At 37.7% G+C, this 15,554-nt stretch overlaps 1 protein-coding gene across 1 annotated transcript; it reads right to left on the bottom strand.

Moving 5' to 3' along the window:
- Positions 1–2,931: 2,931 nt before the first annotated feature.
- Positions 2,932–15,105, bottom strand: slco1d1 (solute carrier organic anion transporter family, member 1D1). Its single transcript, XM_084711494.1, has 15 exons — positions 14,948–15,105; positions 14,004–14,124; positions 12,074–12,215; positions 11,049–11,181; positions 10,136–10,263; positions 9,855–10,001; positions 9,044–9,142; positions 8,385–8,645; positions 6,688–6,852; positions 5,354–5,549; positions 5,040–5,205; positions 4,616–4,800; positions 4,331–4,395; positions 4,050–4,167; positions 2,932–3,597 (listed from the first exon to the last, which is right to left on the bottom strand). The coding sequence occupies exons 2-15, from the start codon at positions 14,052–14,054 to the stop codon at positions 3,384–3,386; spliced, it is 2,070 nt and encodes a 689-aa protein (XP_084567620.1). The 5' UTR covers positions 14,055–14,124; positions 14,948–15,105; the 3' UTR covers positions 2,932–3,383.
- Positions 15,106–15,554: the final 449 nt, after the last annotated feature.

A 15,554-nucleotide genomic window follows, 5' to 3' on the forward strand; every position in this document is an offset into this window, starting at 1 on the left:
AATCTAACTGACTGCAAATAATAATGAATCTTATCTCACAGAGCTCAACTTCAAATCCAGATGTGAAAAGGAGAATCTACACATTTTGTTTTTATTTAGCATTTATGCTATTCTACCCATTATTTCAGCATGTTGCCATAGTAATATTGAGTGTATTGGTGTAGTAATTAAAAGGGATTAATTATACAATATTGCAATCACAGGTCAGAACAGTAGCAATATATAGTATAATATGGTAAAAGGAAAAAAACACAAAGAACAAACATAAATTAAAGTCACTTTTTGACCAGTAAGAAAATCGTATTTGGCAAGGCACAAAGTAAACACTGAGGGGCCAAAGTTTGATAGAATCGGTTATGTAAACAACCTTCAACTTTAAACAAGCCAGACTGATAAATCGATGCAAATGCTCAGCGAAAAAGCTGAGGTAGTTTTGTGGATTTACTCAGAAAAATAGAGTTGATGATGGGATGTGATGCTGCAAGCTGACAGGGTGACAAATTACCAGTCAAACGCTTCAAAGACTCTAAAATTAAAGCCCTGATCCAAAAGCCTTGGACAAATCATATGGGCCAATTTTAATTAATTTTATTTAATTAAACCACTGACTGAGGGCAACAGGAACAAGACCCCAAAGCAGACAATGGAGGCAGATCAATTTACAATTTATTTGCAAAAAGGAGAACAGGCTTGATAAAGGGCAAAAACCAGAGAACCAGGCAAAAACATGCAGCTAAGAGCAGCCATGAATCCAAAATCCAGATAATCAGGCTTAAGATTAAACAGGGAGGTGAGGTAGGAAGAAACATTTTCAGATACAGAGTGAGATTTAGGTGCTGGCTTGAAAAAAAAAGGCTGTGGTACGTGGTAACTTTGATGAAATGGTAACTGAAAAGGGGTTGGTATATTTATATATGCAGGGCTGATGGTAAAGTGGGGACAGGTGTGTGGGTGGGCAGGGATCATCAGGACTGACAAGAACATCTGAGGGCATCTAGTGGATAACTTGAGGATGGCAAATTCTTGGGAGTGGGAGGCCTGGGGTAAAAAAAAGAGAAACGGACTCTCTAAAATTGGTATTTCACCTGGGGGTGGTGCCTCACGTCCTGCCTCACACAGGGTGTTGTGTGTCTGATGCGCATTCTCGCTGGCTCGCCTTGGGTCATCTCGTCACTTTCTAGATAAGCACGGCTGCAACGACCACTAACATGTCTGTAGATGAATTCTCAAATTGACCATCATAATGTTATGCTGGAAAATATAATTTCATACTGCAAAAACACATTGACAAAATGGACTTAATTATGTCCAAAATACTAAGATGTGAGTTCGGTACTCTGATATCAGTGTAGTATCTTGCCCAAACAGGCTTATAAACATCATATAAACCTGACTCATACTGTATGTTTCTATCATATGTCTAGTTTGAATAATTTTGCAAACTTTAGAAATGAAGTCAGACTTTAGTGATCCCCTGACTCTTTCTCTAACACCATGTTAATATTTGTTTTATGGTCATATAGACAACTTGACAACTAGAATATGTTAGAATTATTTTGGCAAATGTAGATTTGACTACCTTTGGAGTCAACATTACATCAGCAAAAACAGATTTTTTTTTTAACCATTTGGGTTGACTTGATAGCAAACACTTTCCTACACGTCCAGCAGATAAACTTACAGAGAAGTGTTTACTAGCTAATCGCTAATTGCTGTTTTTTTTTTTTAAATAAGACAAGTGCTCATTTGATTTCTTCTTTATATTACATATTGATTGTAGCTGCTTTAAGAGAACCCTAAGATGTTACTGTGGGACACACCAAGCATGTGGACAAGGTAAAACCTGTCACGTGTAAACTGAGGGACAAACAATAAGTGTCTTTAATACTTACAGAAATGCTTCAATGACAATCAACAAAACTGTAAAAAACAAAAGAGGCAGAAATGATGATAAAATAAAAATGTATGGACACAATGCACATATCTACCAACCTAATCTAAGTCCGTATATAAGTTCTCATTATAAACAGTAATTATAGATATTAATTAATGATACATTTCAATCAACAACTACAGTGTATAACAGAGTAACATATAATACAATCAAGTTTGAGTTACTTAGTCGTAGTCCATTGTCCAAACCATAGTGACCTTTTCCAGACAAACACTGGTGAGTCAGAGGATTGTACAAACGTTCATGACCTTTAGGGTTTGTGTAAAACAATGTGATGTAACAAGAAGTGTGTGCAATGGTCAGACGGGGCAGAGGCGCATGTCAAATGCTGGGATACGTGTAATCTGTGAAATGAAAGGGTTTTGTTGTTGTTGTTGCATGAAATAAGGCCTGTCTCTTCTCCTGCAGCTTGCTGGTGAGCTGCAAACTAAGTGACTTGCACCTGACAAAAATGGCACGTGCCTCCAACAGCTTGGCATTTGCATGAATGTGCCAAGTATTATTATTCGGGCCAGTATATTGTTATATCCAACTAATTTTATCAGAAAACGTCTGCTTCTTTAAATGACTGCCTGCAGCAATCACAGATTCTTTCACTACTAAATCTGTCAGTCCTCACACGTGAAACTCTTACACTGGGTACCATCTGTCTTATAATTTGATAACAAAATGCAACAAAAATAGTTACTCATTTAGGTCAAATCTTCAACAGTCCTAATTATACCACCTATTATCACACAGAACTACAGTGTTTACTTTCTAATAATCCCTTCAGGCATCCTAATCTGATTTAGTTCATTTACTGGGCGAGTTTAAAATGTACACTAACGTTGTTTCTGACTAAACTCAAACTTCCACCTTAACTGCCCCCAACACTGCTCAATGAAGACAATGAGTACGGCTGTATAATCTCACTAACTCTCACTGTCACTGAAAAACATGAAATAAAAAATAATCAATAACAGAAAAAAAAAAACATTGATAATACTTAATGTTACTACATGATGCTTCCACATCTTAGGCCACAAACTTAAAACTATACACTGTACATATACTGTATACATGTTTGCCAAAACACATAAATCAGTTTGAATGTAAAGCTGTAGGATGAGCTATTAATATCATTACCAGACCTAATGCTATTCAAGTATAAATGATGGACACAATGTTCTTCAAAATATCTGACCTCTAGGTTTATGTGTTTTGCTGTTTTTGTTTAGATGTGGATTTCATGTCATTTAATGTCATTTGAGTCTTGTTCAGCATCTTTGAAGTGAACAAACAGCAGTTGATGTTTTTGGCACAACATCTGCGTAAAAAAAAGACCAATGAGTGCTGACACTGTACCATTACAACTTTTGGTCCAGTAAGGATGCAGCCTGGTATTTATACAGGCAATCATACAATGGCAAGGCCTTCCTCAAACACCTCAAATGGTACTCTCCTTGTCCGTGTCGTCTTTGTTTTTGGAAATGTTGATGTTAGCGTGTCCGTTGCCCTGGCCGTTACCCTCAAGTCCATTTTCTTTGGCCTGATTCCTCAGTGCTAACTTCTTCTGTCTTTTGACAAGTTTGAGATAAAGGAATCCCCACAGCATGTTGGATAGGAAGTAGAGTCCAGTGATCAACCCCATGAATGTTATTCTGGAAGTAAAATACATTGAAACAGGTTAAGTTTAGGTTCACTGTTGTCCCATTAAAATGCTTTCATTTGGAATTTTTAGTCTGAGCTCTGAGCAAAAGATAATTCTCACATAACTTTCAGTCAAAACCACAACTTGTAGTTTTACACTTGGATTTTGTAAGGATCAAACAAACAGTATATAAGGTGTTGATTCATGAGACAAAGCCAGGCTAGCTTTTTTTTTTTTAGCCAATAACTTTTCAACTGTTTATCTATTACTTTTAGCTAATATTTTTAGTATTGTATACCTTACCTTGATTTAACTAGTGAAATGTGAAAGTAAGCATATATCTCAAAATATCTAAATATTATCTTAAACAGCCATGAAATATATACAATATTGGATGTAATTTAAACTTAAACTAAACAATTAATGTTACAGCAAGAAATAAATGGTCTGATTTCGCTGTACCTAAATGCATTAGCGTCATAGAGTCTACATGCTCCACGGCCTCCACACTGCTTGGTGCCCCACTTCAAACAGGTTCGGTCAATCAGTGCTCCGAAATATATTGGAGGAGGTATCCCACCTGAAAACGTATAAGGTCACATGTGTTAACTCTTAAAAAGAGCCAAAATGTAGGTCCAATAACAGCTCAATACAAGTATGGTCCTGTGAGCTAAATAATACCATTATTTAATCTATTTTACAACATGATTAATTGACAAAACCTACATATTTTCAGTACTCACCCAGAGTTCTTACTATCAGCGTTTGCATCCCCAAAGCCAGGGCCTTTAGGTCTTGCTGTATGGACCTGGAAGATCAGCCCATATATTACCAAACTGTCACATCAGCATTTTAGCTTTAAGAATACACAAGATGCAGCATGGTCCTCAACAGTGTTACAGAAGCACTACACACAAAAATGTGTTAATGCTTTCATGTAATGCCATAAAATCACCTCATATACCAAAAATCAATAAGATACCGCAAAGCGTCATTATCCCAGTCGTAAAAGTTTTAGTGTCTCTGACCTGAGCAAAACGATGTATCCTGGCGTGCCCCCGCAGGCTGAAATGAAGGACCCCAGTACGGACAAAGCCATGTAGATTTTGAATATGCGATCACAGTCGCTCTTCCTGGGGCACTGGCCCAGCACTGCGGACATGTTCATGCCTGGAGACATCATCTCGCCAATGCAGGTGCAGTTATGAAACACCTGAAGAACCAGAAGACAGAGTTGTGCATCATCATCTTTGACTGGCGGAGATCTGCTCTACTCTGTGCACTCTTGGCTTATGAGCATCTACTTTAAAGATATAGACATAAATATCAAGTCTGAACATGTTTGTTACATCACATTCTGGTCTTTTGCTGTTATATGCAAGAACTTTTGTTCGCCTTGTTTTGCTGCATGTCTTATCTGTTACTATGAAGAAACTTAAGTTACTGTTTTACCATTTCCCTGCCAGTTCCAGTGGAGGTCTGGCAGCCGGCGAGGCAGGGTGAGGCATATGTCATTCCATTGTAGGAACACACTGGATCCCAATGCTTCAGTGAGCAGGAGCAGCCCATGTTGCACTGTGACAGCAAAGTCTGTGGGTTGTAGGACACTTGAGGAGCCCTGGTGCACATGGACATGAACAGACACACTAAGCATTAGAATGCAGAAATACATTATTAAAACAATAAGTGATAGGAAACTTTACAATGCAAGCACTCCTTCACCAATGTAAATTTTCATGTGAAGGGATGGCGTGCATGCTACTCACCCCTGATATGAGATGGTGAGACCTCCCACCTCTGCATTGCCACAGTTGATGAAGGCCTGGATGGAAAGCAGACAAAAAGACCCAAGAGAGGCGGTGATCGACACCCTGGCTGCTCCGATGACGCCCAGCTTAAAGCGCTTCAGTATGAAACCTCCAGTGATGATGCCCAAAGCCACTGCTGGCAGGTTCAGTATACCTGGATGGATGAATGGATGGATGAAAAGGACTGTGAGACAATGTCATGGATGCATTTGAATATATGTTGATGGTATCATGTTCGTCTGATGTTCGCCCACAGCCCTGTCAGATGAACTCATTAATACCACCTGTCATGTTCCAGATGTGTTCATTTGAGATAATTTTAATTATATGCAATTTAACACTATTGATTATATAGAATGGTTGTTGTTTTTTCATACAATTGAATTGTCAGTGTCAAATTCGGTTTGTTCAAGTTTCCATTAATACTTCTTAGAGTGGCAGATGCCATTTATCCATCACTCTTAGCTAACATTTTCAACTGTTTCTCACATTTACCTGACAATGTCAACCATTTATTTATAACCAAATAGTTGCTACTTTTAGCTATTTTTTTTTTTAAACATTTTCCCACTGCCTTTAGCTAACTATTTAAATTTATTTTATTTTAAACATGTATTCATTACTTTTAGGTAAGGAGTTACTTAAGTATTTACATATGACTCTCTAACTAGTTTGAACAATTCATTCAACGCTTTTAACTATTTTATTTATTCATCTAATACTGGATAAATATTTAATAATTAATTACTCCACAGTCTTTCTTTCCATGTACCCCTTGGGATACAAATATCTCTGGTCGGCAAGGACTTGACTTAGGTAAATTATTGTTTGCAGGCTCATTTGCGATGGTGCATTTATGTGTCAGTCGACTCTGTCTGAGATATCCAACCAGTTAGTTTGTATTTGACCGCTATTTTGAGAAAGTCAAATCCATAATAAGCTTTTTGCAATAAAAATGGTTCTATTCGGCAGCCAATTGTTGTTGTTCTAATCTTACGTTTCATAATCATAAGCGTTGGTGATTTTAGAACAATGAATTTTTAAACATCTATATTCCAACAATAACACAGCTAACTGTGCTGGTAAACAGTCATAAAAAGCTAATCATAGCGCAGGGTGCTACTTTACAGGCATAGACAAAAGGAGAGCCCACAGTGGGCTACTTGGTGCTTACAAGTCAGCTTTATCTCTCGCAATCACGCTTCCCTTCAATAACATCATTGTTTCAGTTGCCTTGGGCTACAAAAGTGCAGTCAGTGCAGAGTGAGTCGGGGTCAGTTATTACTCTGTACCTATGAGGAAAATGGCCTTGGAGGCTGACTGGCCATAGACCTGCTCCAGGTACTTTGGCTTGAAGGTGATCATGCCGATGAAGCCGTTGACGGCCACCAGGTACGTGAGGATCATCATTGAGAAGATGCTGTTTCTGAAGAGTCTCTTCAGTGACGGAATGAAATCTGGTGAAGAACACAGCATGAAGAGAGATCATAGCAAAACAGATTTACTGAGATGGACAATGGTCACTCCAAACTACAGTCAACTTTCTGTCAGTTTGAATCAATGTGTCCTCTATACTCCAGCTCTAGTCTAACCAAACTACAGTCAACTTTCTGTCAATTTAAATCAGCAAAGGCGGTATATTCTGGCTATTGGCTTCCTTATTTTTGCAGGAGTGGATGTGAAAGTGTCAATCTAATTTAGTATCCTCAAGTCTTCTGATTTTCCCTTGATAATATGCATATTATCAACCTTTTGTTGGTACGCTGGTTCATTTCACATACATGAAACAACATTATTATAGAATTTTATTTTGCTTATATTCTTTTGTATGTTGTTTCTTGTTGTCTTTAGTTCTGGAGTCTTGTGTTTATATGTGTTAATTTTGAGGAAATAATACAACTTTTGAACAGTAATACAAGCGTAAACATGTTGGAGATGCTGTTATGTTTGTAATGTTATGTAATATTATAGTATGACTGGGGCTTAGTTCAAGTAACTGTTTCCATGTGTTTCTCTGTTGTGATGTGTCATTCAACTCTTGCCCACATTGCATGGTAGGTAGTTATTATTGGTCCAGGAATCTGCTCTGGTTTGTCTGGGCTATACCTGGTTAATGGTTAAACACATTAACCCTAAAAACCTTTGCACTGTGACATATTTCTTAATGTTAAAATCTTTTATCATCTTCTTGTTAAATGTTTACAACATTTAGAGTTCTGCTGCTCATAGACAGAGTTCTCTTGAAGAGATGTTCTTGGAGCTTTTTCGTTGTTGAGGATTCCTAGACTTTTTCCGTTCGAGACACAAAAGAGAAATTTGGTATCTCCCTGTGACCCAAACAAAAATTGCCACAATATCTACATTTATAAACTGATAAAGAACACAGCTACAGTTGTGTTTATTTCATTATTAAAATACATGACAGCAATAATCAAATTCAAGGGCAAATGGGACTGGATCATACTACATCATCATAGTGGCAGCCCACATTCCCAGCATGCCTGAATTCAGTAGTCTAATAAATTTCCTGATTTATGTTCCAAAACATAATTGTTACTTTTTGTTAGCGTTTGCACCATGCTCTGTGCAGAACCTTCCTAAATCATGTTCCTTTTGGAACATTGGTCAACTTTCTCCTTTCTTGTTTCCTGTATATGCCAGCTAATGTTAGCAAAATGCTAGCTAACTAGTTCCAAATCTACATCGATTGCTAGCTAGCTATTTAGCTACTTTTGTGCTCTGTAACAAAATGCTAGCTAACTAGCTGGCTAATGATTGATTTGGATTAGCTAACTAGTTAGCCAGGATTTAGCATTGTGCCAGAAATTCTGATATACTTAATTGTTTTAAATTGGGTGTAATTGTGGAACTTGAGTATCTTTTTAAGTCTTATGTAATGACTGTCCTTAAATACAGAGTCAGCAGCACCTTAGGCCTGAAAAAACAAACAAAACACAGTGCTTTATAGTGTTTTATATTTGGGTGGTACCTTTAGCAAGCTCTTGAAATGTAACTGGCTTCTCCTTCTCCCCAGGATCCTGGTTTTCCTCTGGCAAGAAATTCTCCTGCTCTGCCACCGTGGCGAGCTCTGTGCTTTTACTCTGGCTCTCCTCTTGCCCCTGCTTGGGCAAAGACTTGGGCAGGAACCAGAACGGGATACTGGACAGCAGAATCACGGTGCCAGTCACTATGAAGCCCAGCCACCAGGCCCCCACCCAGCGGGAGTCCTTATGGTTGATGGTGATGGTGTCTGGGAGAGGAAGACGAACAAAGACAGGAGATTATAAAGGGGATTGTGTTTACAGGACTTCCATAGGTAAATCTGAACCCTTTTTTGTCTTAGCAGTGGAGACATCAGAAGGAGGATGGGAGCATTCAAAAAAATCATATTAACCTGCCCTGATTTTAGGCTTTAGAAAATGTAGTCTATGATAGGAGACTTTTGCCAGTCACAGATTGGTAAAATAGTTGATTGTTGAGTCACAGGATTGGTGGCTCCCAACCCAAAGCATCTATATTTTCTGACCTGGGACTAAGACTTAATAATTAACCATCTTTATCCAGAATTGCTTAATGCATATTTAATGGGTAAGCACAAATGATGCAAGATGAGAAATATTCTAGAAAATTACCCAAAAAGTCCCATACCTAAATCCACAGATCCAACGTCCACGTAGATCTTGGCAAGGTAGGAGCCAAGCATGAACCCAAACATAGGCCCTAAGATTCCCACTGTATGGATGCAGGCTGTCGAATGGAGAAACAGACAAAGAACAGGTCAAGTTGCAATTTATATCCATGTCTGTGGCCAAACTCATATTTGTTGTGTAGAAGTAATTGAGAAAAATATATATTCTTTGGCAAAATGGACGCTATCACTACATCGATGCTAAATCCCAGAGGAAAATCGCCTATTCTTTGTCTTATAAGAAATAAATGAGATTCTTTTTATTGAAGACTGTTGCTGTTTCTCCTAAACCCCACCTTAGGAGAAAAAAAGGTCTTTCACTGTGCTCGAAGGTGTCTCAGAGGTTTCTCCTTCATGACTGTGTGGAGCAACAGGACTCAAATTTTAACACTGAGACAAATTTTCTCTCTTTTAAGACAACCAAGTTTTCTTTTAGATCTCACTGGGGGGTTTTTTTCTATTATTTAGGACAAATTTAAGATTGGTGCAGTGAGACAGGTCTTCAGTTGGGCTGAAATTAGTCTGAGATGAAGGCTTTTTCTCAGGAGCCAAATTTCAGTATGAGAAAATGGTCAAAGTCTTATAGTGGTCTTAAATTGAGCTTATTTATGTCTAAGAGACACAGGCTAGACAAAGACAATATTGTACTTTGAACTTTTCCTTTCCTCTGAGGAGGCATAAAAATGAACTAATCCAAACAAGCAAGAGTATAAACTAGGATGTAAAGTATGTAAAACTAGCTCAGACGGTGGGAAGTATACAGTAACTAACCCAAATAGAATGGTGTGTTCTCTTCTCTGGAGAAGTCATCCAGGTAGGACACACCCAGAGGCATGATGGGAGTCTCTCCGATTCCACGCAGCATGTTTCCCAAGAATACATAGATCCACATAGATGAGCCGGCAGCCTTTTCACAAGCTGAGGGAAGGGAACGTGGATTGAAACTGAACATAATAACTTACTTAATAACTTAGATTTGGTATCATAACCCAAATGGACAATGACTGAAACGTCAACCCTGACAGATATTCCATGTGTTTGCCTTGTCGTACCTGTTTTGGCCTCTAAATCGGATGTCTCATCTGTATCCGTCAGGCTGTGGTTGGAGTGACAGGGCAGGGCAGTGCCCTCGGTGTTGTTGACAGCTGTACTGTGAAACACTGTGGTCTCATATTTATACCTGCAAAATATTTAGTCTTTTTCAGAATGACACATCTATGGCTAGAATATTTTTCTGAAAATTACAGAGCATATAAATAGATTACTAAAATAATCAATTTAAATTAAAGCAATAGTGTTTATCTGTAACATATGGGGTGCATATGCTATTTAATCACATATGTTACATATAGACTACAGATTTTAACTTTTCTTGGAGGCAGTTCTGGATTGCAGATTTTTAAAGACCATACATGTGACTTCTTTAGTGTTTAATGAGGCTTAGTTGGGGCAAGCACCAAGACTGATGTCACTTGAGGCAAATGTTGCATGGCATACAAATTGCCAGTAAGATGAACATTTAAGTCTGGAATACCAAACGGGCTAAACTGGTAAAGTGCCTCAGGGGCCCCACACTACTGGGGGCCACAAAAGACACAGTGTTATTATGTGTCACTTGATTTTTTGGAATTTAATTAACTGTAAGTTTACTTAGGAATTTGCCCCACTAAAGCACAAGATCAAGTAAGGCAGGTCATGCATAGTTTCTTAATCCTCTGACCCTGTCTTGTACTCACATGGCATTTATTCCTGAATAAAATTTGGTTTAAGGCAAGACACTACATGGATAATAACAGCAGTTCTTTGACTCTTCTAAATGTGGTTCAATTAAATACTAACAGTTTCTCTGCCTCCAAAAAACATATAACCTGATTCTAATTGATGATGTGTATCATTACTGCAGGATACATTGATATTGCATGTACAAATTGAGAATATTAAGAAGATAAATGAAACTTTACTAACGGTCCCTGGAAGAAGTGAGGCATGGCTATGAGGAAAGCTCCAGCAGCCATAACCACACAGCCAATACCGATCAGCCTGGGACGATGGAGCTTTGCACCAAAGTAGCTCACAAAGGCGATCACCAACAGGTTGCCTGAGAAGAAGAAGAATTTAAAAAGTAACTTAATTATTGTTGATTTGCTCAAAGGAATAGTTTAACATTTTGGATAATACACATATACCCCACATATGCCACAAGCAGTGACTTCCTGAAGCTGGCCTGGCTAGCTGTGGCAGTAACCAGCACTTCTAAAGCTCTGTGATTAACATTAAACATCTCATATGTTTTACAGAGTGTCTATTTGCACCTGGGAAAGAACAGTCATGCAGCAGCAATACAGCTATTCACACCTAGTCTAGAGACAATGTGTCTATGAAGAGGAGATTGTGGTGGATGATTGGCAAATAGCTGCATGGGCTATTTACACCCCACTTGCAAATGGCATTGCTGGCTACGGAAACCATGAAACCATTGTTGGCTATTAATACCTGGGTGCAACTAGCATCTGCCTTTGTTTAATTTGTGCAAAAACTGAAGTGTAAAAACTTTCTGTCAACCTTGAAGTGCACCAGTGAACTGTAAAATCACAATGATATGTTTCATTTTGGTTTTTAATTTGTCAGTTTTTGGCAGATTTTGTTGTCAGCGACCCAGGTTAGCTGTCTCTGCTTGTTTCCAGTTTTTCTGTGAATTTAACTTATAACAACTAGCTAGCAACCGCTAGGAGGAAACTCACTGTTATCTTGAATAACTTATGGATTTTTCTGTGTTTGAACATTGTTGGAGACAATCTAGTCTGTCAGTCTAGGATTTTTTTTTTTAATTTTTATGAGGAAATGTTACTTATAGCTTTAAGAGTGAGTGATATTCTCATTATACCTCATTATTTCTCAACATTTAAATATTTTCATTATTTAAAATGGCATTATGTCGCTGATGAAAGTGGATCTTTACTATCCACAATCTTTGAAAAAACTGCACATACCCATTTCAAAGCTTCCATCAATAACCCCAATGAGGGAGCTGGGGATGTCGAAGCGTCTCTCAATCTGGGTGATGGAGCTCTTCATGTAGGCTCCACCAAAGGCTTTGGCAAAGAATACAAATGCCATAGAGGCCAGGAAGAGCTGCAAGCACACACAACAAGCTGTTAGTTGAACTGTTATTTCTGTAAAACAAAAGCAGTAAGTGGGCGTTTGATTTTGTTAGATTGCGTGAAAAGGGTTTCCAGTCAGACTGATTCTCAGAGTATCTTTAACGAGCCTGTTGTAAAATGATTATTTTACCCAGGTAATAATCTCTTCTTAAAGACTTGTGAGTGAGAGGATTAATCTGTTTCTTTGCAGTTCCAGTAATGTAATAAAAGGTCTTTGAATGAGGCCTATTCCCATACAAAGGGTAGAGGGATGTAATTGCACCTTACTCAGACATTATGGGAAACTGACTATTATTATCACATTCTCTCACACACACATTTAAAGACACACGGTACTTCACACCTGCTTTCAAGACTGATTAGATTTAGATTCATTTACATTAAATGAATTCAAGTCTAATCTAATGTGAAGCTGTTTAAATTGTATCTTCATTTCTTTCCATTTCTGATGGATGAAACTGGAATCACCACATTTTGTCATTTTTGTTGTGTTCAACATGGAATGACAATAAAAGCATCTACTCTAATCTAATGTCTCAGGCATGTAATTAAAAAGAACATTACAAAGGGAAAAAAGACAAAAATCATTGTAATGTTTTGGTTTTAGAAATTAAATTAAAGCCATTTTAAGTGAAACCTTCGATTTGAAACTGTACTTAAAGTCCTTTTTGAAGTTTATTTGCTTAATCCCATTTGTGTGCAACCAAATCCTTGGCACAGAGATAGTTAAAGATTAAAAGGGAATCACAGTGGGCTGTAGGTCATAGACTATTCTGTGAATATGTTCAGACAAGAGTTAAAGCTCCACAGGTAAACACAATGTTCCTCCAGAGTTCAACACATTTTTACTTTCTTTAAAAAACAGAGGTTTTCTGAGTTTTACTGGATTGTTGACGTTTTGCAAGAAATCAATATTATCAGCTAATATTAACTGCTACTCAAAGCTGATAATGTTCATTTTTGTTATATGATTGGTCTGTTGCTGCATCAGAAAGCATGTAGTCACATATTTACAAAGTGAACTAAAAAATCAGTGCAGATCACTGCAAAAATACCACAGTTTTTCTTCCTTAAAAGCACTTCGAGGGCCACTTAACTGAATATCAGCCTTATCTTAATGCACTGGTCTGTGATTAACATGCATTTTAACGCACCTTTACACTCATAAATAGTTCTGCTCCCATTCCACGAGCAAGAAAAGACACTTCTCATGGTTTGGTGTCAAAGTCTACAAGTTTATCTGGCCAAGAGAAAAATGGGGCTTTTATTTTGTTAATGCTTTGCCTTTTACTGCCTCATCAGGTGTAGAATTTGTCTGACACAGATAATACTGACATAGAAATGCCAAACCAGGAAAAGACACAGAGATAAGGTTAAAGAAAAAGTGTTTTATGATGTGGTTTTGCAACTTGAAACAACTGTGTCCTCATTTGTGTTCACAACTCTGGATTTGAAGGATTAAAGTTAGAATATGCAGGATATGTCAACTGCTGTTTGTCAGCGCATCAAGAAGAAAGTTTAATGTTGAGCTCCATTCTCAAGATGTCAAACACAGACATTAAAGGCTTGTAAAGTGTCCCGAATACAAAAAAATAATGAGAAATTAAGAAAATACTGCCAGAGGCTGGATCATAAGTGATGAATGAGAGTTATATTTTTATTTATATATGAATCTACTGGGTTTCTTTGGGGGGAAATCCTTTATGCCTTTAAGATCATACGAACATGCGATACAGGGAAAAGGTAACATTTGACCGACCTTGAGCTTGGAGCAGCAAGCCTCACGTGGTTTTTTGGACTCTACACTCATGATTCTGCTTTGTGTTCAACAGATGCAAGAAAGCAGAAAACACACCACCAAAGGACCTGCAGAAATATAACTGAAAACACAAAATACAAAATTATGAGCACAACAGAGACTGGGGCAAATTATGTTGATTTCATTTGATTTATCAAATTGTTTTTCTTAAAATTATCCACAGTTTCAAGATGAACTACTATTTTTTTATTTTGTTAAAGTGACTGAACAAACAAACAAACAACAACCAATAAATGCAAAATTAAATTGACTGCTTTCATAATGATTAAAAAAATTAACTTTTCTAGTCAAATAAACTAATAATTAAGTTGTGCTTGAGAAAATATGATCCATAAACTTGAGATATTAAGTTGAACCAACAACTCGGAAAAAATGACTATGGCTTGTCTTAAAGTATATTAGAGACATGCACCAAGTTTTGAGGTTTTCTTCAAACTATAAAAAAAAAAAAAAAAAGAAGAGTCTCGGGAGAGTTTTAACAATGCATGCTGGGAAGTCTGCTAACATGTTGGCCATGATTCTTACTTAAAAACTTAATTAAATGAGTTGATTGAACTCTGCACATTCAATCAACTCATCATTTCAAGTCAGAAGACCTTAAGTTAGAAGAACTCTTGTTTAACAGTTCTGCAGTGAGTTCTAGAAATTTTAAGTTGAAGTAACCTGAACAAATAAAAATCATATTTACATTAGTAAATGAGAAAAGATAAGTTAATTCCACTAATTTTCTGTATGATTTTTTACAGTAAAAGAAACTTTTTTTGTCATACGTTCGCTGTTAGTTTTCTGATCATAATAAAAACAATACACCAGTAAATAGTAAATTTTTTCATCAGTGTATCTTAGAGAAGAACTTTAGAAGTTGCAAACAGAAAAATTCTTACCTGAGGGGCAGCAGTGGTCCTGTGAGGGATGGGAAGGATGTGCTGCAGGCTTGCAGTACCTTGCAGGACTTTGTGCTGAAAGCGCGAGTCTTATCACAAACAAACTATAACATCACCTGTAATCAGTAACCCAGGCAGCCACTCATATTCACTTGTTGATCATGTCAATAAAAAGCCCTCCAACTCCTCCAACCACTCAGGCATGTGCATACACACAAACCCAAACGTGACCTCTGTGGTTGGGTAAGGTCCAGTAGGATGCAAGTCCGAGCACCACCGGGAGGTTCAGAGGTTCACTGAACACAAACACACACAGACATTCACAGTCTGCGCACACTCGCACATCCTCCTCTGTGAACATCACAAGCCTCCCGAGTATCCATCCTTTTGAACGCACAACAAACAGCGACAGCGTGAAACAGGCCAAAGCTTATTTTACGTGCCTGCTGTTTCTGTTAGTTTGCTGTTTTCAAAGAATGAAATGCTTTTCTCTCCTGCAGAAATTCAGCTTGTCTAAGGCTGGGTGTTTCCCAGACCTGATCAAAGTCTTCCTGTCCTATTGATCGAACTTAACAATGGCTTCACTCTGTGTCCTAATGGTTGAGTA

This window comes from Lutjanus erythropterus, chromosome 22, assembly GCF_056507025.1.
Source record: "Lutjanus erythropterus isolate fLutEry1 chromosome 22, fLutEry1.hap2, whole genome shotgun sequence".
NCBI lineage: Eukaryota > Metazoa > Chordata > Actinopteri > Lutjaniformes > Lutjanidae > Lutjanus > Lutjanus erythropterus.